At 43.7% G+C, this 27,867-nt stretch overlaps 2 protein-coding genes across 3 annotated transcripts in view; both read right to left on the bottom strand.

Moving 5' to 3' along the window:
- Positions 1 to 27,867, bottom strand: part of AADACL3 (arylacetamide deacetylase like 3) — an 81,402-nt gene that overhangs the window by 48,272 nt on the left and 5,263 nt on the right. The window lies entirely within an intron of this gene.
- AADACL4 (arylacetamide deacetylase like 4) lies at positions 350 to 23,718 on the bottom strand. Its single transcript, XM_086715718.1, is given in 6 exon segments — positions 350 to 1,273; positions 1,276 to 1,550; positions 14,853 to 14,916; positions 18,826 to 19,042; positions 22,544 to 22,670; positions 22,923 to 23,718. Coding segments are annotated over 6 exon segments (1,212 nt in total). The 5' UTR covers positions 22,955 to 23,718; the 3' UTR covers positions 350 to 776.

Below are 27,867 nucleotides of genomic sequence, written 5' to 3'. Positions count from 1 at the left end.
GGAGACGTCCAGGCGCCCCTAAGGCAAGGTTCTTTGTAAAAGTGGGAACAATACATAAGCTCACCAAAGAAAGAATGTATAGTAAGTTGTCTGTCTTGGAGAATGCAGTTTTCATATTCCAGATAGCATCTGGAGGTTCCCAGGACAGACTTAGCTCTGAGAACCTGCCTCTTGGTAGCCAGGAATCTGATTTTGGAATTCGGATTAAAGACTTGAGCCCAGACCACACTCGCAGCCCCCCAGAGCCCACTCTTTCCCTCACTGCTTCTCCCTTCCCTCTTCCCCATCTCCTTTTCCCACCACCTCCCCTGAAACCTGCCTTTAGTCGTGTCCAAGGATGGCTAAAGTGAGGCAAGAGTTTCATTGCCACAGCATTTCTCCTGCTGGAGACTGATCTATAACTGGTGTGTTGGAATTTGGCTGGTGACCTATGATCCCAAGAACAATTAGGTGCCCCCTCGTCCAACAGGCACCATGGCCCCAAGCCCTGCGTTGGCATCATGAGCATAGATGCACCATGATTAGAGACACACAGACAGAATACCCAGTTGTTAGCTTTTATTCTTCACAGACCTTGTGTGTTAGGGCTTTGAGAAGTTTTTAAAGGCATTAGTCTCTCCCTTTGATATTTATTTCACCTGAGTGAGAATGTTAGCAAGTGTTGCTCACAATTTGGATTTTCTGAAATACTAAGCAAAACCATTCTAAGCTGACTTATCCTTCTCATGTGAGCAGAGCATTGACTCAGCATCTCCTTAATCAGCACCCCAGGGTTGCTATATGCTCTTTATATAATTGGCTATAGCATTCACAATTTTCAGGGAGCACAGGAACAAGAAAATTTCCTTGTCAAAAAGCAGTAGGGACCCATGAAAGCCATCCTCTACTTGATACCACATCACGGGGACCCTCTGGTCCTCCAAGCGCTTCATATAGAGCAAGGTGTCATCACGGAGGATGTCATGCTCACAGCTCACCAGGAAGGCCTTGGGAAGGTGAGCAATGGTCTCATCATCTCTTATCAGAGGGGCATTTTCTACATCCAAAAGATGTTTGTTTTCCAGATAGGCAGCCCCATTAAAAGGGCCGGGAAACACAGGTTGGTGGCGCATCTTCCTGAATCTCCTGGGTATGTTGTCAGAGCTGAGCCACTGCTTGTACTTCCTCCAGAAGTCTGGGGGCATTAAGGCACCATCCAAGATGGCTTCCCACCAGTGAAAGTCGATAACCATATATTTAAACATACATGTCATCCTGAACTTCTGGGGCAGGATGGGACATTTCTGCTCTGCCAGTAAGATGGCAGCTGCAAACTGATGATCTGAACAAGTGGATAAATCAGGACCTGGGCCCGGATCTGGGAAATATCTGATCTGCCCACCAGGTCCTGGGTGACACAGACTACATACGCTCTCCCAGTGCTGTCTCCACAGATCACAAAGCGGGAGGGGTCCACCCTGTAGGTTTCCAGGGCCTTCAGGAAGTGAATGGAGGCATTCAGGCAATCTCAGAAAATGCTGGGGTAATGGTGATCAGGAAGCTTGCCGTACCTGAAGAGCAAGCAGGGAACAAAAGTGTAGCAGTGTGGACAGGTGTCACTGGGAGCCATTTTAACCATGTCCTCAACTCCCCCTTGCAAGACTGTCTCTGACTAAATCCCCAGAATGGCCCGGTGAGGTGGGGATTTTTATCTTTTCTTTTCTTTTTTTCTTTTGCATATGAGGACATGAAGGACCTCCCCTTAGTCCTACAGGCAGGGGTTCTGGACTCCAACACTAGGCTCTGCCTGTTGTCCACAGGTGTAGACACTCCACACAAGATTATGCAACTTGAAAGCTATCTGAGCCATCTGAAGTGGGAGCAAAACAACTAGTGATGCTGGGAAATACAAAGGAACCTCCTGGCTGTCCCACTGGCTGCCCAAAGAGAACAGGCTAAGCAAAGTAAAGCTCAAATAAAGCAGAAGTTTCTTTCAGGATGAATTTTTGGTTTTTTTAATCAAAATCTAATGACCAAGGGGCTCCTGGATGGCTCAGTCAATTAAGCATCTGACTTCAGCTCAGGTCATGATCTCCCATTTCACAAGTTCAAGCCCCACGTCAGGCTCTGTGCTGACAGCTCTGACCCTGGACCCTGCTTCAGATTCTGTGTCTTCCTCTCTCTCTGTCCCTCCCCTGCTCATGCTTTGTCTCTCTCAAAAATAAATAAACATTAAAAAACAATTTTTTTTAATCTAATGACCAAGATTTGTTCTCTCCCAGTGACTTAAAGAGCTGCCTTTGGCACAAGAACAGACACTCAGATCAATGGAATAGAATAGAGAACCCAGAAATGGACCCACAAACGTATGGGCAACTAATCTTCGACAAAGCAGGAAAGAATATCCAATGGAATAAAGACAGTCTCTTTGGCAAGTGGTGCTGGGAAAACTGGACAGCGACATGCAGAAGAATGAACCTGGACCGCTTTCTTACACCAGACACAAAAATAAACTCAAAATGGATGAAAGACCTCAATGTAAGACAGGAAGCCATCAAAATCCTCGAGGAGAAAGCAGGCAAAAACCTCTTTGATCTTGCCCACAGCAATTTCTTACTCAACACGTCTCCAGAGGCAAGAGAAACAAAAGCAAAATGAACTACGGGGACCTCATCAAATAAAAAGCTTCTGCACAGTGAAGGAAACAATCATCAAAACTAAAAGGCAATCGACAGAATGGGAGAAGATATTTGCAAATGACATATCAGATAAAGGGTTAGTGTCCAAAATCTACAAAGAACTTATCAAACTCAACACCCAAAAAACAAATAATCCAGTGAAGAAATGGGCAAAAGACGTGAATAGACACTTCTCCAAAGAAGACATCCAGATGGCAACTGACACATGAAAAAACGCTCAACATCACTCATCATCAGGGAAATACAAAGCAAAACCACAATGAGATATCACCTTACACCTGCCAGAATGGCTAACATGAACAACTCAGGCAACAACAGATGTTGGCGAGGATGTGGAGAAAGAGGATCTCTTTTGCATTGTTGGTGGGAATGCAAGCTGGTGCAGCCACTCTGGAAAACAGTATGGAGGTTCCTCAAAAAACTAAAAATGGAACTACCCTATGACACAGCAATGGCACTACTAGGCATTTATCCAAGGGATACAGGTGTGCTGTTTCGAAGGGACACATGCACCCCCATGTTTATAGCAGCACTATCAACAACAGCCAAAGTTGATGGAAAGGGCCCAAATATCCATCGATGGATGACTGGATAAAGAAAATGTGCTACGTATATATAATGGAGTATTACTCAGCAATCGAAAAGAATGAAATCTTGGCATTTGAACTACATGAATGGAACTGGAGGGTATTATGCTAAGTGAAATTAGTCAGTCAGAGAAAGACAAAAATCCTATGACTTCACTCATATGAGGACTTTAAGAGACAAAACAGATGAACATAAGGGAAGGGAAACAAAAATAATATAAAAACAGGGAGGAACAAAACAAAAGAGACTCATATATATGGAGAACAAACTGAGGGTTACTGGAGGGGTTGTGGGAGGGGGATGGGCTAAATGGGTAAGGGGCATTAAGGAACCTACTGAAATCATTGCTTCACTATATACTAATTTGGATGTAAATTTTAAAAAATAAAAAATAAATTTAATAAATAAATAAATGTCACTCTCTTAATTCTTTAAAAAAAAAAAAAGAGCTGTCTTCTATCTGGGGGTTGGGGAAAGAGGGAGAGGTTTGGGAGATACCCTGAGGGTGAAGGTGGAGGAAAGGTAAACAGGCAGGAAACAGATTCTGCTCTGGCTGTGGAGAGCATCCTGAAGGCTGCTCTAAGCCCTCAAAGTGTGTCTCCTCATAGGAATTCAAGGGCAAAGAGAAAGGACTTTAAAATGAACTTCTAGGGGCATCTGAGTGGCTCAGTCCGTTGAGTGGCCAGCACTTGATTTTGCCTCAGGTCATGATCTCATGGTTCATGAGTTCAAGCCCCTCACAGGGCTAGGCACTAACAGTGCAGTCTGCTTGGGATTCTCTCCTTCCCTCTCTCTCTAACCCTAAATATAAATATAAATATATAAATATATACATGTGCTATAAGGGAGTAGATCTTAAATGTTCTCCCCACAAAAAAGAAACAATAATTACATGATAGAATGGAGATGTTTCCTAATGGTATCATGGTAATCATTTTGCAATATATAAGTGTCTCAAACTGACACGTTATACACCTTAAACTTATGCAATGTTATATGTCAATTATATTTCAATAAAGCTGGGCGTGGTGCTGAACTTACAGAAATAGTAAAACACAAGCTAACTAATGCACAAATCAAGATTGAGATAATAGAAAGAAATCAATTTAAAAAATAGAAACCCTTTGGCTAAACTGCTTTGATTAGAAATTTTATGAAAAACATGGCTGTTATCCCAAATTTTTGTTTGAAGTTGTTGCTAAATGTGTTTTCTCTTCTTACAACCTATCATTTAAAAGCATTGTAAAAGAAAGTGCATTCTACTTATAAGATTAAGTTTGGAAGGGACGCATAAAGAAAACTGACACCTTAGAATAGTGGCTTTCAAACTTCGTTAGAACAGCAACATTGCTTTTCTTCAAAAAAAAATTTTTACATTGATTTATTTTTGAAAGACAGAGCGAGACAGAGCGCAAGCGGGGGAGAGGCAGAGAAAGAAGGAGACACATTATCCGAAGCAGGCTCCAGGCTCTGAGCTGTCAGCACAGAGTCCGACACAAAGCTTGCTTGAACCCACTAATTGTGAGATCATGACCTGAGCTGAAGTTGGACGCTCAATCGCTGAGCCACCCAGACCCTCTAATTTTTTCTTATTAAAATGATACAAGGACCCCCACTGTATAAAATAAGTGAGTAGTGGTCAGTCATTCTAGCTTTGCCCAGGGGCAGGGATCTGAACACCTCACTCATTCTTCTTCCTCTTTGACCTCCCTGGCCACCCTTAAAAAAACGAAGGGAATCCCAGTGTCCTAAGCAACCCAGTCTGGAAGCCACCACTTCCTATTAGATCTTGATTTTTGTTTCCATTAAAAGTTGCTCTAAGGCATCATCTTTAAGGATAGAGTTTGATTGACTGCAACCCTGCAACATTGCCTCAATGAGAAAATATGTTGATAAATAAATCAATGTTATCAACATAGCTTTCCATTTAAACTTAGCAAAACATATACTATTTAGTAGGGTCCTTGTATTGAGATGTGCTCAGCACCTAGAAGCAGCAAACACAAACTTCAGCCTCCATTTTTCTATTTCTAGAAGGATACACATCCTACTAAATGTTAAATATACAAATATGGCAGTATAAAAGAAATAACAAATATTACATGCTTTCCATTAGCAGAATCCCGACCTACTAGAAAGAGGCAGAAATGCCCACCCTTGCCCACTCAGGGTAGGGGTGAAAGTCAAAAGATTCTCCAGGAGCTTAAGTAGGGAGTCTCATTATGTCTTGATGAGAAACCAGGGAGCATTTCAGACACTGGACATCTTTTCCGACCTGCAGTCACCCTGGCAGATTGAAGAACCTTACCTGTCTTCCAACCTCCACCAGCCTCTGTATCAAAACCCATGTCCTAAGTCTTTTCAACTATAACTATATCAAACAACAATATCCTAAGCAATCTCCTACAAATATTCATGCAGGTGTTTATTAACATTTCCGTGTGTTCAAGGGGCATTTTCATTATCACAAAGGGCTTCTCAGATGTAGAGTGTGACAGAGCCTCTATCAGTCAGACACTGTCTTCCTCAAATTTGAGAAGACCAGAGATGCTAAGTAAGTTGCTTTAAGCTGCACAGATGCCTGGGGGCAGCCAGGGTTTGAGGGGCCTTGTGGTAGAGGTTGAATCTAAAAGGACAGCTTTTAGTTTCTCTAACTTCTTGAAACTATTGCCCACTGTCTTCTTCTGTCTCGGGACACTCCCAGCATTGGACCCCAAAGTTAAGTAGGTAAGTAGTTGTTTTAACAAAATAAGCACCTGAAGAACCATCAGACCCAAACAACAGCCAGGACCTTGACCATAACCTTTGGCCAACCCTATCATACCCCCACCACCATCCCACCTCGCTTCCTTCGCCATCTGAGGGAACAGTGACCTTGACCTTCAATCCTGTATTCACCATTCCCTTTCTTTCCTTTTCATGTACTTTTATAATGTCTATGCATAGTCCTTACAAATACTCTTCTGATTTTGTTTTTAACTTGATAAAAAGAGTACCAGACTTACGTAATTATTTGAATGTTTTTCACTTAATTTTATACTGCCAAGACTCATTCACATTCTGGTGTGCCCTTCCAGTTCATTTATTTAAATGGCTATGTAATCATCCATAATACCTTAATGGCTGTGTAACATAATATTCACTGTGCCATGGTTTAGTTTAGTTTAGCTTAGTTTTTGTTTGTTTAGGAGAATTTTTACTCATGTTGAAAAGGGTTTAGAATATGATACATTAGTAATTACTCAAATTTCTGGTTTCAGAAAGAAGATGACATGGATTTATTTTTCCCTGTTCCTCTCCCAAAGGTCATTTAAAACACGGTAGGGGAGAGAGGCCAAGATGGCAGGGCAGCATGGAAGCTCTCTGCTTCACTCGTCCCTGAAATGTAGCCAGATCAGCACCAAACCATTTTTGCACACCTAGAAAATTGATCTGAGGACAAACACAACAATCTGCATAACTTGAGCAACAGAACTTGGCAGGTACATGGTGCAGAGAGGTGAGCTGGGGGAGAGAGAAGCTGCAGAGGGTAGGGAACTGTTTTTATTTGCAGAGAGAGGACAGAGACTTGGGGGGAGATTACAGGAAAAGCACTCCCTCCAAAAGCAGCTGGAGACAAAGAGAAAGAGTGGAAACACCTGCAAGGAAACATCTTCATAAGAAAGGGAGAAAGGAGAAAGGAGAGGGTTTCAATACCATTAGGACTCTATAAATAGGGGAGTACAGAGCCAGAAACTTCGCAGCTCAATACCTGGTGCTGCTCTGCTGGGAAGGGCGAATCTTCAGGAGCAGAGAGCAAGGTCCAAGGGGTCGTCAGGCCACATGGGGAGAGGCAGCTCCTCTGCAGAGAGGACATTTGGTAGAGGCCATGCAGTCTCCCCACAGGCAAAGGTCCCAGTGGACCCCAGATTACAGCCATGTTGCTGGTGTTGGAACAAGGACATTAGGGTGTGGTGAAGACTGGCGCCAGGTGTGTGTTGTGATTTACCATAGCCTCTGAACCACTGCTGCCACACAATCATGTGAACTTTTTCTAGGGAGGCTGGCACCTGGCCACAGTCTCTGGGCCTCTGGAGCAGCATGGGCCAGCACCTGGCCATTGCTCAGCAAGACCCTCCCTGCGAGGGTCAGAGTGAGTTCAAGCCGCAGGGCCCTCAGAAGTGAGGGGTTTGGAAACACAGTCCCATCTGAGAAAAAATTTGGGAAGGAGGTGCTGCCTGGCAGGCTGATGGCTTGATTGTGGACAGTGTAGAAGCAGGGAGTGGATGGAAGTCCAAGACAAAGAAGGGGTGTTTGATTGCCAGTTGGGGAGAGCACAGAGTTCTAATGCTAGAGACTGGGAAGCAGGGTGATGCCATTTTCACATCTCCCGGGCATACATACATGCCCACACGCCACAACAATCCACCCCAGTAAGCTAAGCAGTGCCACCTAGTGGAGAATGGAGCCATTACACCAAACCTTGTCCATCTCCACCAACCAAGCCCTAGAGGATGACCACAAGCCTCTCTGCCTGCTTAGTTTACAGACTATAAAGTGCCCATAGTTTGACTTCTAGGGGAAACTGGATGTAATTTCACTCAGATTTCATTCTGTTTGCTGGTCCAGCTATTCATTTCTTTTTCTTTTCTTATTCTTGGATACAGAAAGAGAAAAAAATTATTTTTTATTTTCTGTTTTTATAAAAAAAGATTTCTCTTTAATTTTTTTCTACTATATTTTTTTATTATTTTTTTGTAAATTTTTAGTCTATTTTACTTTCTTAATTTCATTTTATTCTATTTTATTGTATACATTTTTTAAATTTTTAAACATTTTCTTAATTTTTCCCTCTTTTCTACTTTTTTTTCCTTTCCCTTTTTTCTCTATTCTATCAAGCTTCTTTCAACAACCAGACCAAAACACACCTAGCTTCCTTCATTTGATTTTTGTGTGTTGTTTTTAATTTTTAATTTTATTTTTATTTTATTAAATTAATTCTTTTTCTTCCTCCAAAATGATGAAACAAAGTAATTCAGCCAAAAAGAAAGAACAGAAAGAAATGACAGCCAGGGACTTAATCTACACAGATGTAGGCAAGATGTCTGAACTAGAATTTAGGATCACGATAGTAAGAATACTAGCTGTAATTGAAAAAAGGATAGGGGTGCCTGGGTGGCTCAGTCGGTTAAGCGTCTGACTTCAGTTCAGGTCATGATCTCATGGTCTGTGAGTTCAAGCCCCGCATCAAGCTCTGTGCTAACAGCTTGGAGCCTGGAGCCTGCTTTGGATTCTGTGTGTGTGTGTGTGTGTGTGTGTGTGTGTGTGTATGCGCGTGTGCGCGCGCGCGCACGCACCTCTCTCTCTGCCCCTCCCCCACTCGTGCACTGTCTCCGTCTCAAAAATAAATGAACATTAAAAAAAAGAAAAAAGAAAAAAGCATAGAATCCCTTTCTGCAGAGATAAAAGAAGTAAAATCTAGTTAGGACTAAATTAAAATGCTATAACTCGAATGGATGCCATGGTGGCAAGGATGGATGAAGCAGAGCAATGAATCAGTGATACAGAGGACAAACTTATGGAGAATAATGAAGCAGGAAAAAAAAAGAGGGAAACTAAGGCAAAAGAATATGATATAAGAATTAGAGAAATCAGTGATTTATTAAAAAGGAACATCAGAATCATAGGGGTCCCAGAAGATGAAGAGAGAGAGAAATGAGTAGAAGGGTTGTGTGAGCAAATCATAGCAGAAAACTTTCCTAACCTGGGGATAGACACAACATCAAAATCCAGGAAGCACAGAGAACTTCTATTAGATTCAACAAAAACCAACCATCAACAAAGCATATAATAGTCAAATTCACAAAATACACAGACAAGGAAAGAATTATGAACACAGCAAGAAAAAAAAGTCCTTAACCTTAAAGAGAAGACAGATCAGGTTCTCACCAGACCTATCCACAGAAACTCGGCAGGACAGAAAGCAGTGGCAGGATATATTCAGCATGCTGAATCAGAAAAATATGCAGCCAAGAATTCTTTATCCAGCAAGGCTGTCATTCAAAACAGAGGGAGAGATAAAAAGTTTCCCAGACAAAGAAAAACTAGAGGAGTTCATGATCACTAAACCAGCCCTGCAAGAAAAAGTTAAGGGGACTCACTGAGAGGAGAAAAGACAAAAGAAAACAAAAAAGACAAAAACCAACAAAGACTAGAAAGGACCAGAGAATACCCCCAGAAACTCCAACTCTACAGGCAACACAATGGCAATAATTTCATATCTTTCAGTACTCACTCTAAATGTCAATGGACTAAATTATCCCGTGAAAAGACATAAGATAACAGAATGGATAAGAAAACAAGATCCATATATATGCTGTTTACAAAAGACACATTTTAGACCTAAAGACACCTTCAGATTGAAAGTAAGGGGATGGAGAACCATCTATCGTGCTAATGGTTGCCAAAAGAAAGCTGGAGTAGCCATACTTATATCAGACAATCTAGATTTTAAAATAAAGACCATAACAAGAGATGAAAGGGGTCATTATATCATAATTAAGGGGTCTGTCCACCGAGAAGAGCTAACGATTATAAACATTTGTGCCCCCAACATGAGAGAACCCAAATATATAAATCAATTAATCACATATATAAAGAAACTCATTGATAATCATACCATAATAGTAGGGGACTTCAACACCCCCACTTACAGCAATGGATAGATCATCTAAGTAGAAAATCAACAAGAAAACAATGGCTTTGAATGACACACTCTACCAGATGGACTTAACAGATGTATTCAGAACATTTCAGCCTAAAGCAGTGGAATACACATTCTTCTTAAGTGCACATGGAACATTCTTCAGTATAGATCACGTACCAGGACACAAATCAGCCCTCAACAAATACAAAAAGATCAAGATCATACCATGCATATTTTCAGATCACAATGCCATGAAACTCAAAATCAACCACAAGAAAAAATATGGAAAGACAACGAATACTTGGAGACTGAAGAACATCCTACTAAAGAATGAATGGGTTAACCAAGAAGTTAAAGAGGAAATTAAAAAGTACATGGAAGCCAATGAAAATGATAATACCACAGCCCAAAACCTCTGGGATATAGCAAAGACAATCATAAGAGGAAAGTATATAGCAATCCAGGCTTTCCTAAAGAAGAGAAAAGGTCTCAGATACACAACTTAAGCTTACACCTTAAAGAGCTGGAAAAAGAACAGCAAATAAAACCCAAAACCATCAGAATATGAGAAATAATAAAGATTAGAATGTAAATCAATGCTATCAGAATCAAAAAAACAATAGAACAGATCAATGAAACCAGAAGCTGGTTCTTTGAAAGAATTAACAAAACTGATAAACCCCTAGCCAGTTTGATCAAAAAGAAAGAGGAAAGGACCGAAATAAATAAAACCAAGAATGAAAGAGGAGAGATAACAACCCACACTGCAGAAATACAAACAATACTAAGAGAATATTATAAACAATTATATGCCAATAAATTGGGCAATCTAGAAGAAATGTACAAATTCCTAGAAAAATATAAACTACCAAAACTGAAACAAGAATAGAAAATTTTAAAAGACCCATAAATAGAAAATTTTAACAGGCCCATAACCAGTAAAGAAATTGAATTAGTAATCAAAAATCTCCCCCCAAAAACAATAGTCCGGGGGTGGATGGCTTTCCAGGGGAATTCCAGCAAACATTAAAGAAGAGTTAACACTTATTCTTTTGAAGCTGTCCCAAAAAATAGAAATGGAAGGAAAACTTCAAAACTCATTCTGTGAGGCCAGCATTACCCTAATTCAAAAACCAGACAAAGACCCCACAAAAAAGGAGAACTAAAGGCCAATTTCCCTGCTGAACATGGATGCAAAAATCCTCAACAAGATACTAGCCAACCAGATCAAACAATACATTAAAAGAATTATTCATCACAATCAAGTGGAATTTATACCTAGGATGCAGGGCTAGTTCAATATCCACAAATCAATCAATGTGATGTGTCATATTAATAAAAGAAAGGACAAGAACTACATGATCCTCTCAATAGATGCAGAGAAAGCATTTGACAAAATACAGCATCCTTTCTTGATAAAAACGCTCAAGAAAGTAGGGATAGAAGAATCATACCTCAAGATTAAAAACCATATACAAGATACACTCTGCTAATATTATCCTCAATGGGTAAAAACTGAGAACTTTCCCCCTAAGGTCAGAAACACGACAGGGATGTCCACTCTCACCACTGTTAATCAACATAGCATTGGAAGTCCTGGCCTCAGCAATCAGACAACACAAAGGAATAAAAGGCATCCAAATCAGCAAGGAGTAAGTCAAACTTTCACTCTTCGCAGATGACATGATATGGAAAACCTGAAAGATTCTACGAAAAAACCGCTAGAATTGATCCATGAATTCAGCAAAGTCACAGGATATAAAATTATAGATAGCATAGAAATTGGTTGCATTTCTATACACCAATAATGATGCAGCAGAAAGAAAAATCAAGGAATAAATCCTATTTACAATTGTACCAAAAACCATAAAATACTTAAGAATAAATCTAACCAAAAGATCTATACACTGAAAGGTGAAAGATCTATACACTGAAAATTATAGAAAGCTTATGAAATAAAATTGAAGACACAAAACAATGGAAAAAGATTCCATGCTCCTGGATAGGAAGAACAAATATTGTTAAAATGTCGATACTACCCAAAGCAATCTACATATTCAATGCAATCCCTATCAAAATAACACCAGCATTCTTCACAGAGCTAGAACAAACAATCCTAAAATTTGTATGGAACCAAAAACAGACCATGAATAGCCAAAGCAATCCTGAAAAAGAAAACCAAACCTGGAGGTATTACAATCCTGGACTTCAAGATGTATTACAAAGCTGTAATCATCAAGACAGTACGGTACTGGCACAAAAACAGACACATAGATCAGTGGAACAGAATAGAGAACCCAGAAATGGACCCACAAATGTATGACCAACTAATCTTTGACAAAGCAGGAAAGAATATCCAATGGAATAAAGACAGCCTCTTCAGCAAATGGTGTTGGTAAGACTGGACAGCTATGTGCACAAGAATGAGCCTGGACCACTTTCTTACACCAGACACAAAAATAAATCCAAAATGGATAAAAGACCTCAATGTAAGACAGGAAGCCATCAAAATCCTCGAGGAGAAAGCAGGCAAAAACCTCTTTGACCTCAGCTGCAGTAACTTCTTACTCAACATGTCTCTGGAGGCAAGGGAAACAAAAGTAAAAAGTAACTATTGGGACCTCATCAAGATAAAACCTTCTGCACATAGAAGGAAACAACCAGCAAAACTAAAAGGCAACCAACAGAATGGGAGAAGATATTTGAAAACGACATATCAGATAAAGGGTTAGTATCCAAAATCTACAAAGAACTTATCAACACCCAAAAAACAAATAATCCAGTGAAAAAAAAATGGGCAAAAGACATGAATGGACACTTTTCCAAAGACATCCAGATGGCTAACAGACACATGAGAAAATGCTCAACACCACTCATCATCAGGGAAATAAAAATCAAAACCACAATGAGATACCAACTAACACCAGTCAGAATGGCTAAAATTAACAACTCAGGCAACAACAGCTGTTGGCGAGGATACGGAGAAAGGCGAACCCTCCTGCACTGCTGGTGGGAATGCAATCTGGTGCAGTCACTGCGGACGGAAAACAGTATGGAGGTTCCTCAAAAAACTAAAAATAGAACTACCCTACGACCCAGCAATTGCACTACTAGGCATTTATCCAAGGGATACAGGTGTGCTGTTTTGAAGGGACACATGCACCCCAATGTATATAGCAGCACTATCAACAATAGCCAAAATATGGAAAGAGACCAAGTGTCCATTGACAGATGAATGGATAAAGAAGATATGGTGTGTATATATATATATATATATATATATATGATATATATGGTATATATATATAGTGGAGTAGTATACATATGTGTGTGTGTGTATATATATATATATATATATATATACACTTGTATATACTTGTATATATATATATATATATATATATATATATATATATATACATATACTTGGCAATGAAACAATGAAATCTTGCCATTTGCAACAACATGGATGGAACTAGAGGATATTATGCTAAGCGAAATTAGTCAGAGAAAGACAAAAATCCTATGACTTCACTCACATGAGGACTTTAAGAGACAAAACAGATGAACATAAGGGAAGGGAAACAAAAATAATATAAAACAGGGAGGGGGACAAAACATAAGAGACTCTTACATATAGAGAACAAACTGAGGGTTGCTGAAGGGGTTTGGGGAGTGGGGTGGCTAAAGGGGCAAGGGGAATTAAGGAAGACACTAAGTACTGGGTGTTATACGTGGGGGATGAATCACTGGATTCTACTCCTGAAATCATATTGCACTACGTGCTAACTAACTTGGATGTAAATTTTTTAAAAAGTAGAAAAAAACATGGCAGATGCTTATACTAAAAAGCATTTGTTGCTTAGCAACAGTAGCTAAACTATGGGGAGAGTCCAAATGTCCATCAACTGATGAATGGATAAAGATGTGATGTGGACGTACAATGGAGTATTACCCAGTGATCAAAAAGAACAAAAACTTGCCATTTGCAACGACGTAGATGGAGCTGGAATGTATTATGCTAAACGAAATAAGTCAGTCAGAGAAAGACAAATATCATATGATTTCACTCATACGTGGAATTTAAGAAACAAACTAGATGATCACAAGGGAGGGCAAAATAAAAAAGAGAGAGACAGAGAAGCAAACCGTAAGAGGCTCAGAGAACAAACTGAGGGTTGATGGAGGGAGGTGGGTGGGGGATGGGCTAAATGGGTTATGGGTACTAAGGAGGGCACTTGTTCTGATGAGCATTAGGTGTTACATGTAAGTGCTGAATCACTTGTATGTACATTTAATATAGTGTCACTTTGTCTTGCTTAACATAATACCCTCTAGCTCCAACCACATCATTGCAAATGGCAAGATTTCATTCTTTTTTGTGGCTGGAAAACATTCCGTTGCATATACACCACATCTTTATCCATTCATCTGCCGATGGACACTTGGGCTACTTCCATAATTTGACCATTGGGAATGATGTTGCAGTAATCACAGGGGTGCATCTATCCTTTTTAATTGTAAGTATCCAGTGGTACAGTTACTAGATCATAGGGCAGTTCTATTTTTAACTTTTTGAGGAACCTCCATACTGTTTTCTACAGTGGCTGCACCACTTTGCATTCCCACCAACAGTGCGTGAGGGTTCCCCTTTCTCCACCTCCTCACCAGCACTTGCTGTCTCATGCCCCAGTTTGTTCGTGCACACCCCTGCTGTGGGCATGTGACTTCTTTCTGGGTTTTTGCTCTCGTGAACGGCGCTGTGCCTGTGTCCGTGCATGTACGTGCGAGAGTGCCTCTTGGGGGCTAGGGCCCCTCTCTCTCTTCTACAAATCATCCACGTGCTCCTCCCTACCTTCTTCCACCCAAGTGACACCCACTGACTTTCTCCAGCAGCTCACCCAATCGACAGCAGCACAGAATCAGTCTCCAGGGCCAGAAAATTGCACAGGTTGTGGTACAAGTCTGCAAGACAGAATCGGTCACAGCAGCCGCCCTGAGTGGCCTGTAGGGATGTCAACACCCCCATGCAGGGCCCAGCACTGTTCACCCTAGTCCCCGAGGAGAACCTGCCAGCAGTGTCCGCTTTGGGTGTGACATTTTTTTTCCGTTCCTTTCCCTACTTCCTCTGCAGTGACTCCAGCTGGCTCTGCCTGGGCAAAACCAAAAAGCCAGGCCACGTAAGACACCTGACACCTGCCATGGTCTCCTGAATGTCGGGACTCCAATGCACCTCAGGGCTCACCAGCTGCAACATTTTCTTCCACAGTGGGGGGGGGGGGGGGAAACTGAGGACCAGGAAGGCTTGGCGATTTGAAACAGACAAAACCAAGGCCAGGGAGGGTAGGCATGCCTGCTCTAAAATATTAATGGTAATTACGTACGCATGCATACAAATGTATGTTATTAAGAAATATGGGATGGTTGGATGGACCATTTTTATTATTTTTAATTTTTTTTTAACATTTTATTCATTTTTGAGAGACAGAGAGAGATAGAGCATGAGCAGGGGAGGGGCAGAGAGAGACACACACACACAGAATCCGAACCAGGCTCCAGGCTCTGAGCTGACAGCACAGAGCCGGATGTGGGGCTCAAACCCACGAACTATGAGATCACGACCTAAGCTGAAGTTGGACGTTTAACCAACTGAGCCACCCAGGCACCCCATGGGCCATTTCTATTAGTCAAGGGGTACCTCTGAGGTTCTCAGACAAGTCCGTTATCAACAGTCCATTGGCCATCCTGGTACAGCACCAGACAAGTATCTGTGCCAAATAAGCCTCTAATTCCGTGGTTTCTAACCTTGGCTGTGCTGTAGATAGAAGTACCAGGGAGGTTTTCCAAGTCCTGGTGCCCAGACTGAGCCCCAAATAATTGAACCAGTGTCTCTGGGGTGGGTAGCACGGGCAGCAGGAGTTCCCAAATTCCAGCCTCGGGGGCGGTGGTGAATGACTGAGCAGACCGGGAGAAGTGCCCCAGCTTCATCATCACCCTTTGAGGGACGTGACGGAGGAGGGGACAAAACTGAGTGGAACAGGCAGCTCCCAAAGAGGCCTTAGCCCTGCTGGCAGATTAGCGCCATCTGGGAGCTTTTTTAAAATGCTGATGCCTGGGCCCCACCCCTGAGACGGACAGTGGCGTGGGCAGGACCTTGGTGTGGGTATGACTCAAAGCCCCCCCCCAGGGGGTTCAAAGCACAGCCAGGGTGGAGACCGCTGCTGGCCTTTCCCACATCATTCCCCTGCCTCCTTGCTCTGCTGCCCTGACATTCTTTCTCTCCCTCGAGCCCGTTTTGGAGCTCTGCACTTGCTGTTTCTTCTGCTTAGACTTAACTGGGCTGGGACAGAGTGAGGCAGGCACTTGCCTTGGGCACAAAACTAAGGGGCCACCAAGACACTCTGCAGCTGAGATAAATAATACTTTGGTGCAATCTTTTAAGGAATCAAAGCAAATGCCACGAGTATCTGTGATGAAGGACGTATGAAGATCTTACATAGACAAGAGCCTACTTTGCATTTGTACAATTCGCCTGGCCCTGTTGGATCCCGCCTTTAGATAAACGTTGTTATTTTGTTCACCATATATTTTTTGCATTAATATTGAATTTTTGAAAATAGTGCATAAAAAAGGGGCACCTGGGTGTCTCAGTCAGTTGGGCATCTGACTTTGGCTCAGGTCATGATCTCCCAACTTGGAGCCTGGAGCCTGCTTCGGATTCTGTGTCCCCCTCTCTCTCTGTCCTTCCCCCACTCACTCTCGCTCTCTCTCTCAAAAAAAATAAATTAACATTAAAAAGGTGAAAATAGTGCATAAAATTATCTTGAAGACTGAGTTTCTTGGTGCCCCTTTAAATATCGAGCCCCAGGCAAGGGCCCCATTTGCCTGCCCCTATCCCTACAGGCTTAGAATGCTGTTCCCCAGCCTCTATGGGGCTTATTCCTCCTCATCAGTTGCTTGGACCTGAGTTCAAATTCTACCTTTTTGGAGAAGCTTCCTCTGGAAAAACTAAAGATGCACATGAATCATTTTCTATCCCATCATCTTGTGCCATAACTCTGTGGAATTACCCTATTTATTTGCTTTCTCTTTCATTGCCCAGCCTCTTCGTTTGAGTAGGCTCCATGAGAGTTTTTCGTGTTCTCCACTCGGTCCCCTGTACCTGGAACAGGATATGACACAAGGTAAATACCGGGTGAATATTTCCCAAATGAAGCCTCGCTTCACTTTTAAAATAACATCATGCCCCACAGAGGAGGGCTAACAGTCCTAGCCAACTAATGGGGTGCTCCCGGGGGATCTCTGAAAGGGAAGCATGACCTCGGGGGCCGGTAGATGGGAGATGTCCATTGTTAACTTCTGAAAAAAAGGAGAGCATCCCGGCAGCAAATGCGGCTATTGCTATTTCCACCACCAGGTGGCAGCACACCCTAATCTCAGGGAAGTTATGGGCAACTTTGGGCAGCCATCCGTCCACCCATTTGTTCGTCCATGAACACATCCTTTCACCCAGTTATTCACCCATCCATTCATCCATCTTTGTGTTCGTGAACTCATACAGTCATTCAAAAATTAAAATCCACAGGCAAGGAAGGCACTGGAGATAAGGCAGCAAACAAAACACAAGTCTTCCTGGCACTCTGGGAGATTCCATTTTTAGTTGGGGAAGACAGACAGAAAATGAGGAAATACACGAAGGAACAAGATAAATTCAGACCACGACAAGCGTCATGAGGGAAATTTAAAGGGATGATGTCAGGGATGGAGATGGGCATGGAACTCTAAGGGACCGTGCCTTAGGTAAGATGTTCAGGGAGGCCGCTCTGGAGAGGATATTTGAGGCCAGACTGAATGAACAAATAAGGGTCCACCAGTCATGCAAAGTCAGGAGGGGAGAGACATCGTCGGAAGCTGCCAGAACAGCAGGTGCCAAAGATTCAGAGAGAGAGGGGAGGAGCCTGGAGTGTCTGAGAGGCAGGCAGCGTGGCTAGAGCACAGTGAACTGCTTTGGGAGGAGGGAGACGCCGTGCACCTGGTTGGAAAGGTGGGCAGGACCTCCAAAGCTGTCAGGGCTCGAGGGCTCGGTTCCATCTAAAGGCACCGGAGAGCCACAAGAAGGGTTTAGCCCAGGACCGACAAGCTCTGACTTGTAGTTTTACAAGCTCTTTCTGGCTGCCAGGGAAGGAATGGATTGAGGGGCAACAGAAGTGTGGGGGGGGGGGTTGTGGGGTGTGAGGGTCAAGGGGGCCGAGGCAAGAGAGAACATGGGGTCTTGGATCATGGTAGTGTAGCAGGGCCAGGGAGAGATGCATGGGTTTGGGATGTACTGTGGGTGGAAAACGGATAAGACGGGCCAAAGCTGTGGGTGGCGAGGGAAGAGAGCAGTCAACACCCCAGCATCATGAAAGCCCCACTGAGACACAGCACTAGCCTCACCTTGACCAAGACCATTATAGTACAGAAAAGAACGTTTCTCGCATAGATTGTCATCTGCTTACTTGAGCCCAAAGCACTCAGCCTGGGATTCCTATAAAAAATCTCCAACCGCTGGGGCACCTGGGTGGCTCAGTCAGTTCAGCGTCCTGACTCTTGATTTCAGCTCAGGTCATGACCTCACAGTTCATGTGTTCAAGCCCCGTGTCAGGCTCTGTGCTAACAGTGCGGAGCCTGCTTGGGACTCTGTCTCCCTCTCTCTCTCTGCCCCTCCCCTGCACTCTCTCTAAATAAATAAATAAATAATTTTTTTTGTTTTTTAAAAGCCTCCAACCGCTGATTCCTTTGAGTTACTCTTAAAAAGGTTCTCAGTGAAGGGTGAGCCAAGTTGTACACACAGATGAAGCTCTTCCTTTACAAAGCTGCAGGGAAGCACCTTACCCAAATTCCCCATGAACCCGCCTCCTCCGTGGAAGAAGATGATGCCTCACCAGGGGCTGGAGGACTCTGCCTTGGATTGGAACAGCCTCACAGGTATGGTCCCAAAATACAGGTCAGTCACTACAAGTCTAGCATCCTTTTTTATTCTCACAAAACCATGCAATAACTGGGTAAATCTGGGCCTGGAGCAGATTCCCAGCCTCTCAAATATATTCCCCTGTCAGGCGTAAGAGAAAGAAAGGGAGACATTAGGAGAGGTCAGGACCCATCTGGATCGTAGAGGACTCCTGTCACCTGTAATTGCTAGGATGTTTTTGCAGTTTCTCATCTGTCTCATCTGGGTAAGGCTCATCAGGAAGGACAGGCTCTGGATTGTGTCCACATAGAAGGTTTGGGTTTCAGAACTTCCTCCCAAACGATCTTGATTGAATAACGGTATGAATTGGCCAAAGATCTTGACCATGTTTAGGCTGAATGGTTGGGCACTGAATTGTACAAAGCCAATTGTTCAAGGCAACTGGCAGGCAACCTTCCTCTTTGGCTCTCCAGCCTCAGATGGCAAAAAGGGTCATCACTTGGGTCAACACCCAACATTGCCCGCCCGGAGCCTGCGCCATGACAGATTCTTAAGCCATGTTTGTGTTCAACAAAAGAAAGTAATGGGATTAGGGACGCCTGCTGTTGACTCAGAAGAAGGGTGCAATGGCACATGGCCATTTATTTGCCAAATGTGTATAAAATTCCATTGTTTTCAAACTAATATAGTCACTCTAGCTATAAACAAACAAATGTCTGAATAAATCATGAAATATAGTTACAAGTTATCATGTTGCATGTACTCACTGCCTTCCAACCACTGGAATCATCTCTTCCAAGGACCACACATTAAGTGTGTCCTTGTCCCAAGGGAAGTGCATCATTTATGAGTCACCTATAGCATGCCAGTAGTGGTCCGAGTGGTTATAAACTGGATGAAACTTTTCAGTGATGCTTCTAAGTCAAGCAGAGTTATCAGCTCTATTTTGTAGATGGGGGAGCTGAGGCAAACCAAGGTCAAGTGCCCTGCCTGCCAGCCAAGGAGTAACATGCAGAACATGTGTTCTCAACCACGAAACCAGAAAGAGCTTGGATTCTGGAGTCAGGAAGATCTGAACTCAAGTTTTAGCTTATCGCCAAACTAACCATCTCTGAGCTTCGATTTCCCTCCTTTACAAAATAGAATGGTGTCCACAGCCCAAGGAGGAGTCTTGGGGATTAGATATGACCACTCACGATGAGTGTCTCACTGGTGGGTCCTGGCAAGCGTGATCCCCAGTCCTTCTCCTGCTCACACCCACTGGGTCTTGTCCCAGGTCCCCTGGGATGCCCCAGTGCATTCCTTCCGTGGAGACATCCAAGGCTTTGATTTCTCCAAAGAGAACTCCAAACAAAACCTTCATTTCCCTGCTTGAGCTGGAGGAAAGTGAGGTGAGGAACTGGTTGGAGATGGCCTGCTTAGCCCACATCTGAGGACACCAGGCCTCTGTACTGAGCCAGCTCGGACCTTCACTGGCCAGCTCAGCTCCGAGCACCCTGACGTCAAGATGCCTCCTGTCGGCTCAGATGGGCTCCAGCGCTCACCTCCTCCATTGCAGTTCCCCCCATGCTCCATGTACTCACCCGTGGCTCACATTGTTTCCTGGAAGCCTTTCTACCTGCCTAGCAGGTGGAGAAACACCAAACGGACTTTCATATCCAAGCTCAAGTCCATGTTCTCATTGACTGATGCCATCCCTGACCTGTATCTTCCTGTTCACAGCAATGGCTGCTGCCTCCTTGGAGGCCCTAAGTACCCTGCCCAGATTTCTTCAGAACCCCTCAAGGCTTTAGTACATGGATGTGGTCACCCGTGTGTCTCCCTCCACCGAACATCATTATCTTCATCATGGACACCCCGTGATGGGCAGTGCGTCCTGGGGGCACCCAGCCAGCGCTGGAGGGATCAGGATGAGACATCACAAGCGAAGCTCCCCCTTCAGGGCCGTGAAGCTGGACAAGGAAACCCCCTGGGAAGAGGAGGGGGAGCCCTCGCGTGGTGCCGCTCATCGTGATTGGAGACCAGCGAGAAGACTTGCATCACCTTGTGGGCAGAAGAAGCCTGCTTGCCTCCGCCAACAGGAGGAAGGAAGGAACTTCTTGCCCAGCAACAAGCTCAGCCAATAAGAAGATACCACAACTCAGCCAATGAGAAACTGCCCCTCCCTGACCTCACACTTTCCTCCAATGGACTTTCATTCAAAGCAGCCCCTCCCACCTCCCTCCACTTCTCTGTAAAGAAGCTTCTCTCCTTTGATCTCTGGACTCGCAGGTGGTTTGCCATAACTTGCATGTCCCCAATTGCAATTCCTCTACTCTTCCTGAATAAGCCCACCTTGCTGGCAAAATAACGGGCTGTGTTGCTTCCAAGGTCCATCTGCGAGCCTCCTGTGAGTGCCCCAGAGCCACGGTCATCAGCAGGTGCTTGCAGCTTGTGGGCTACTCTTTAGGAGAAAACAAGGTCGGAAAGGCCTTGGTTTTTTCTGGGTCTCAAACTGGCCCATAATTCCGTGCAATGGCAGCCACTGGTTTGAGACAGACCGACTTCCAGTGAAGTGCCTGGCCAGGAAAAATAACAGAGATGAGAGTTTTGCCCTCAGCCTGTCTCCTTGAGTCAGTAACATTTCTGAAATTATAAACTAGAGGTGTTCATGTCTCTAAGAGTCATCCACATCCATGGTGGAACATTCCAGAAGCACATAAACATATTTTATTTCTTTACCAAACATAGGAAGCCCTTATCACGTGTCATTTAATTCTTTTGCCATCCTGGTGAGATGGACACCATTGTTTCCTTTCGCAGATGGGAAAATAGACACAGAGAGGTCAAGTGCATTGCCCAAGATTGCACAGCCAGAGCTGGGATGCACATGCTGGCAGGCTGCCTACCATCTGGGCTCCTTACCTTTCACTCTGCTATCAGCTAAGTGAGGCCTTCTGTCTTCCTCCTTCTACAGTTGCCCTCCATCCCAAGTAAGCAGTGTGAACTGTTGGGCTGATAACACCCAGGGGTTGGAACATTGGGTTAAAACCAGTGGTCTGCCTCCTACCAGATGCCAAGCCTTTGTTTCCAAACCTGTTGCAGCTCTAAATATGTGCCGTCCTATCCCCAACCCTAGTCCCTGCTCAGAGCCTGGCCAGCATGACCCCTCTGACATGCTGGATAGATTCACCTATGTCTTGATCAGCAAATGGAAAGCACCTACCAGGTGGCAGGTCTGTGCCTGTGGCCAATGTCGCAAAGGTAGTTAAAGCAGTCCCTGCCTTCCATGTGCCTACACTGTATTCAGAGGAGACAGCCTACAGGCAGCTGAGTGCGCAGAGGGCAAAAGAGGCTGGTTTAAGGCGGTTTGGTTCCCTGTCAGGCTGAAAACCCTGTAGAAGAAGGGGCTGGGTCTGCAATCCTTTTAGAATCCTCAGAAAGCAGCCAGGTGATGGGTGCTCAGTAAGTGTTTGAAGGAAGAAAAGGAGGGAGGGGCAGAGAGAGGAAGGGAAGTGAAGAGGGAGGGAAACAGAGCTGCAGACACAAAAGAGAGTGTAACAAAATATGTCTTGGGGAGAGTCTGAAGAGGAAAGGAGGGGCAAGTTATGGGGAGAGAGGAAGGGAGACCCAACCCATTACAGAGCCCGAGAACAAATTCACCAAAGTTAAAGCACACAAGAACAGGCAATGCAGAAATCTGAACTTGGCGGGATGTTGCAAGGTAGAGAGGACATCTACGGTGAGGAAATGCTGGAGGACAGTCCAGACGAAGACTCCCACAAAAAAGGTGCACAGGAGGGGCGCCTGGGTGGCGCAGTCGGTTAAGCGGCCGACTTCAGCCAGGTCACGATCTCGCGGTCCGGGAGTTCGAGCCCCGCGTCGGGCTCTGGGCTGATGGCTCAGAGCCAGGAGCCTGTTTCCGATTCTGTGTCTCCCTCTCTCTCTGCCCCTCCCCCGTTCATGCTCTGTCTCTCTCTGTCCCAAAAACAAAATAAATAAACGTTGAAAAAAAAAAAATTTAAAAAAAAAAAAAAAAAAGGTGCACAGGAGCACCAGGCACAAGACAAGCATGCTCCCAAGGTTGCTAGCAGCTGCCTCTCCAGAAAGAGGAGCTTGGACACTTGTGTTAGGAGAACGTGGACCCGCTATACCAGCTCTCTCTCTGCTCCCACTGGTTTTGGACTTAGCCGTGATTCAGTGGGCTAACATGGCATCTTACAGGGCCAATGGGAGCTGGAGGGACTATTTCTCTGAGCAATGAAAGCTCCAAGAAAACCAGTCTTGCCCAAGACCCCTAAGGGAAAGGCCTCACATAGTTGCGCAGGCCTCTGTGGCCTCACCTTCCCATGCAGAATCGGCCAGCTTTCCTCACCATGGCATGGTTGGGCTGGCCAAAGCACATCTCATGCCAGGTTGCCGCCCTGGCCCCATTCAAGTCCAGGCTGTGGGGAGAGGCAGCATGGCCGAGAGTCAAGAGGACTTACTCAGATGCCAGCCTGCCTGGGTTTGAATCCCGCCTTTTCAGCTTACTGGCTCAGTGGCCTTGGATAAGTTCTCTCTATTCTCTGCATCTCGGTGCCCTCCTCTGAAAGGAGATAGACTGCTGAGGAATTGGCAATAGCGCGGCAAAGAACAGGAGCATGCAAATATCCTTTTTCAAGCAAATCTTACTTACCTATTATAAATAAACGTATGCACACAAATGCCTGTGGAAGACTGCATAAATCGTGCAATACACTGCTCGAAGAATTTTCACAGTGAACGCACCCAAACACCGGCACCCAAACCAGGATACGGTACATCTCTAGCAACTAGGGGTCCCTTCTCCCCATCACCACCGCTCCCTGCCCATGACTAAACCCACCAAAGGCAACCACTGTCCTTCCTTTAACAGCCCACACTCATGTGGCTGATTTCTGACTTTTCTATAAATAGAATCACGCAGAGGGGACTCCTTTACGTCTGGCTTCTTTCACTCAGCGTCGTGCTGGATGTCTCTTCCACGTCGTGTATATGGGTTCACCCATGCTCCTTCCTGGATAGCATGCCACTGTATGAATACACCACAACTTTTTATTCTTTCTGCTGCTGCTGGACATCTGAGTTTTTGCCAGGCATCAGTTGATTGCCTCTCAGCTCCAAACTTGCCGTTTTAAAGCCATTCTTCCGCAGGGTGGTGTCTTGCTGGGAGCACTCTGAAATGAAACTACCCCGGGGGGCTGCAAAGGGAAAGCTACCTCAGGAGCCGGGGTTAGAGCAGCTGTCTACACCACGGAAGCTTGGAGCTACGCAACCACATGCACTACGGGATTAGAGGACTGGAGGAGCCACCCCCAGTACAGAAGCTGAGCCTGCAGAACCCTGTGAGGCAATTTGTGCCCCAGGGTGCTGTTGAGAGCTACTGGGCTACTGGGCTAGTGACTAACTACTTCACTAGCCTGCAATTAACAGAGGCAGGTAGCTTAACAGAGAGATCTGGGAAGGTCAAAAAGAGCTCTAATGCAAACAGTGTCATCCCAGGCTGATGGTACACGGCCCGACGCTGTACCCCCTGAGGAGTGACATCAGAAGCTGCACACTTGAGGGGCGCCTGGGTGGCTCAGCGGGTTAAGCGTCCGACTTCCGTTCAGGTCATGATCTCACAGTTTGTGAGTTTGAGGCCCGCATCCGGCTCCATGCTGATGGTGCAGAGCGTGCTTGGGATTCTCTCTCTCTCCCTCTCTCTCTGCCCTCACCCCCCCCCAAATAAATAAACTTAAAAAAGAAGAAGCTGGGGCGCCTGGGTGGCTCAGTCAGTTGAGCATCCCGACTTCGGCTCAGGTTATGATCTCATGGTCCGTGAATCTAAGCCCTGCGTCGGCCTCTGTGCTGACAGCTCGGAGCCTGGAACCTGCTTCGGATTCTGTGTGTGTGTATCTCATTCTCTTTCTCTCTCTCTCTGCCCCTCCCCAACTCATGTTCTGTCTCTCTGTGTCAAAAATAAATACACATTAAAAAAATTAAAAATAAAAAAAAGGAACTGCACACTGAGGGAAACACATGTAACTGAAATAGTCCATCCAAGTCACTAAACAAATAAGCAGACAATATGGGCAAAAAGCTCTGAGAAGGGGTAGGGGAATCTATCGTTGCTACATTGTAATATCTCAGTTTTCAACATCACCAAAAAATGAGACATTTTAAGAAACAGGGAAATATGATCCATACAGAAGAAAAAGCAAAAACACAGGCAACAGAAACTTCCTTTGAGAGCACCCAGATGTCTTAACAAAGACTTCAAAGCAGCTATCATACATATGTTCAAAGAGCTAAAGAATATCACACTTAAAAAATAAAAGAAGGTATGGTGGCAATATTTTCTATACCATATACCAACAAAGAGATACACATTATATTTTTTTAAAAGACCAAACTAAGATTATAGAATTGGAAAGAATAATAACCAAAATGAAATATTCACTAGAGGGGCTTAACAGTAGACCTGAGATGGAAGAAGAAATAATCCGCAAACTTGAAGGTAGATTGATAGATTACATAACCTGAAGAACAGACAGAAAACAAATAAAGAAAAATGAAAAGAGCCTTCGAGAAAAGTGGGACATCGTTAGGCACACCGATGTACATATCATGGGGGTACAAAGGAGAGAAGAGAGGACAAGGAACAGGAAAATATTCAAAGAAATAATGGTTGAACACCTTCTAAAGTTGATGAGAAAGGTTATACACATCCAAGAAGCCCAGTGAACTCCAAGTGTGATCGATAGAAAGAGAGAACTTCACTGGGAAATTCTGTCAAACACTTAAAGAAGAATTAATTCCCATTCTTTACAAACTCTTCTACTGGAAGAGGAGAGAACACTTTCCAAATCATTCTGTGAATCCAGTATTACTCTGATGTCAAAGACAAAGACAACTAGAGAAAAACCCACAGGCCGATATCCCCGATGAATATATGTACACAAATCCTCAACAAAATGCTAGCACATCGAATCCAGCAACATAGAAAAAGGATGAATTACCAAGTGGGATTTATTCCAGTAAAGCAAAGTTGATTAACTCAATTGGTGAAACTCAACTAATATAATATACCATATCAAGAAAATACAGGACAAAAGCCACGTGATCATCTCCGTAGATGCTGAAAAAGCACTCAACAAAATCCAAAACCCTTTCAAGATAAAAACACTCAAAAAAAAAAAAAAAATCCAAGATAGAAAGGAACTTCCTGGTTAAGGACATTGATGAAAAAGCCATACCTAACCTTACACTTAATGGTGCATATTCGTTTCCATTGATTCTGTAACAAATTATCACAAATTTAGTGGCTTAACCAATACAAGCTTATTATACAGTTCTGGAGGTCAAACGGATCTCGTTGGGCTAAAATCAATGTGTCAGGAGGGCTATATTCCTTCTGGATGCTCTAGAGTAATATCTGTTTTCTTGCCTTTTCCAGCTTCTAGAGACCACCCACATCCCTTGGCTCACAACCTTCTTCTTCCATCTTCAAAGCCAAAAAAACACTGGGCAAGGTCCATCTCATACTGCCTTCTCTCTGGTTCCCCCTCCTCTGCTTCTCCTTCTACTTTTAAGGACTTTGCAATTACATTTGACTCACCCAGATAATCTAGGATAATCTCCCTGTTCTATACTTATTAGCAATCTGCAACTTTAATTCTCCTTTGCCATGCAAGGTATACATTTGCAGGTTCTAGGATTAGGATATGAACGTCTTTGGGGAGGGAAGGGGCTATTATTCTCCCTGCCATGGTAAAAGGCTTTTGCTTTAAGACCAGGCACAGGACAAGGAAGTCCATTTTCACCATTTCTATTCAATATCATATTGGAGGTTCTAGCCAGGGCAATTAGGTAAAAACAAACAAAAACAAATAATTAGAGAGACAGAGACAGAGAAATAGAGATAAACAGATAGACAGATAGATACATGACATCCAGGTTGAAAAGGAAGAAGCAAAACTAATTCTATTTGCTGATGACATCATCTATCTATATATCTATTTATATATCTATATCTATATTAAAAAAAAAAAGACCCACAGCATCCACGACAAAGACTATCAGAGCTAATAAAGGAATTCAGCAAGTAGGGGCGCCTGGGTGGCACAGTCGGTTAAGCATCCGACTTCAGCCAGGTCAAGATCTTGCGGTCCGTGAGTTCGAGCCCCGCGTCAGGCTCTGGGCTGATGGCTCAGAGCCTGGAGCCTGTTTCCGATTCTGTGTCTCCCTCTCTCTCTGCCCCTCCCCCGTTCATGCTCTGTCTCTCTCTGTCCCAAAAATAAATAAAAACGTTGAAAAGAAAAAAAAATTAAAAAAAAAAAAAGGAATTCAGCAAGCTGGCAATGAAATTAAGAAAACAATTCCATTCACAATAGCATCAAAAAGAATAAAATATTTAGGAAGAAATTTAACAAAAGGTTGCAAAACAGGTAGTCTAAAAACCCCAACACACTGTTGGAAGAAATTACAAAACACTTAAATGAATTTAACCCCTTGTTCATGATACTGAAGACAATATCGTCAACTTGGTCTGCAGACTCAATGCATCCCCCCAGCAAAATCCCAACTGTGTTGTTTTTTTTTTTTTACAGAAATTGATGAGCTGCTCCTAAACTTCCTGTAGAAAACAAGCAGATCCAGAATACCAAAAACAGTCTTGAAAAAAAGAACACAGTTGGAAAAAAGAATTCACATTTTCCTATTTCAAAACTTTGTAAAAAGCTATAGTAATCAGGACTGTGTGGTCCTGGCATAATAAGGGTAAATATATGAATCAATGGAATAGAACTGAAGAGTCCAGAGCTAAACCGTCTTATTTATGGTCAACTGATTTTTGGCAAGAATGCCAAGATAATTCAATGGGATAAAAAATAACCAGTCTCCCAGAAATGGTGCCAGGACAATTGGATGTCCACATGCAAAAGAATGAATTTATATCCTTTCCTTACATCATACATGAATCTACA

The sequence above is a fragment of the Puma concolor genome, chromosome C1, assembly GCF_028749965.1.
Source record: "Puma concolor isolate L17-30 chromosome C1, mPumCon1.1.hap2, whole genome shotgun sequence".
Classification (NCBI taxonomy): Eukaryota; Metazoa; Chordata; class Mammalia; order Carnivora; family Felidae; genus Puma; species Puma concolor.
The sequence above is the reverse complement of the archived record's forward strand: the minus strand, read 5'-3'. Positions and strand labels throughout refer to the sequence as shown.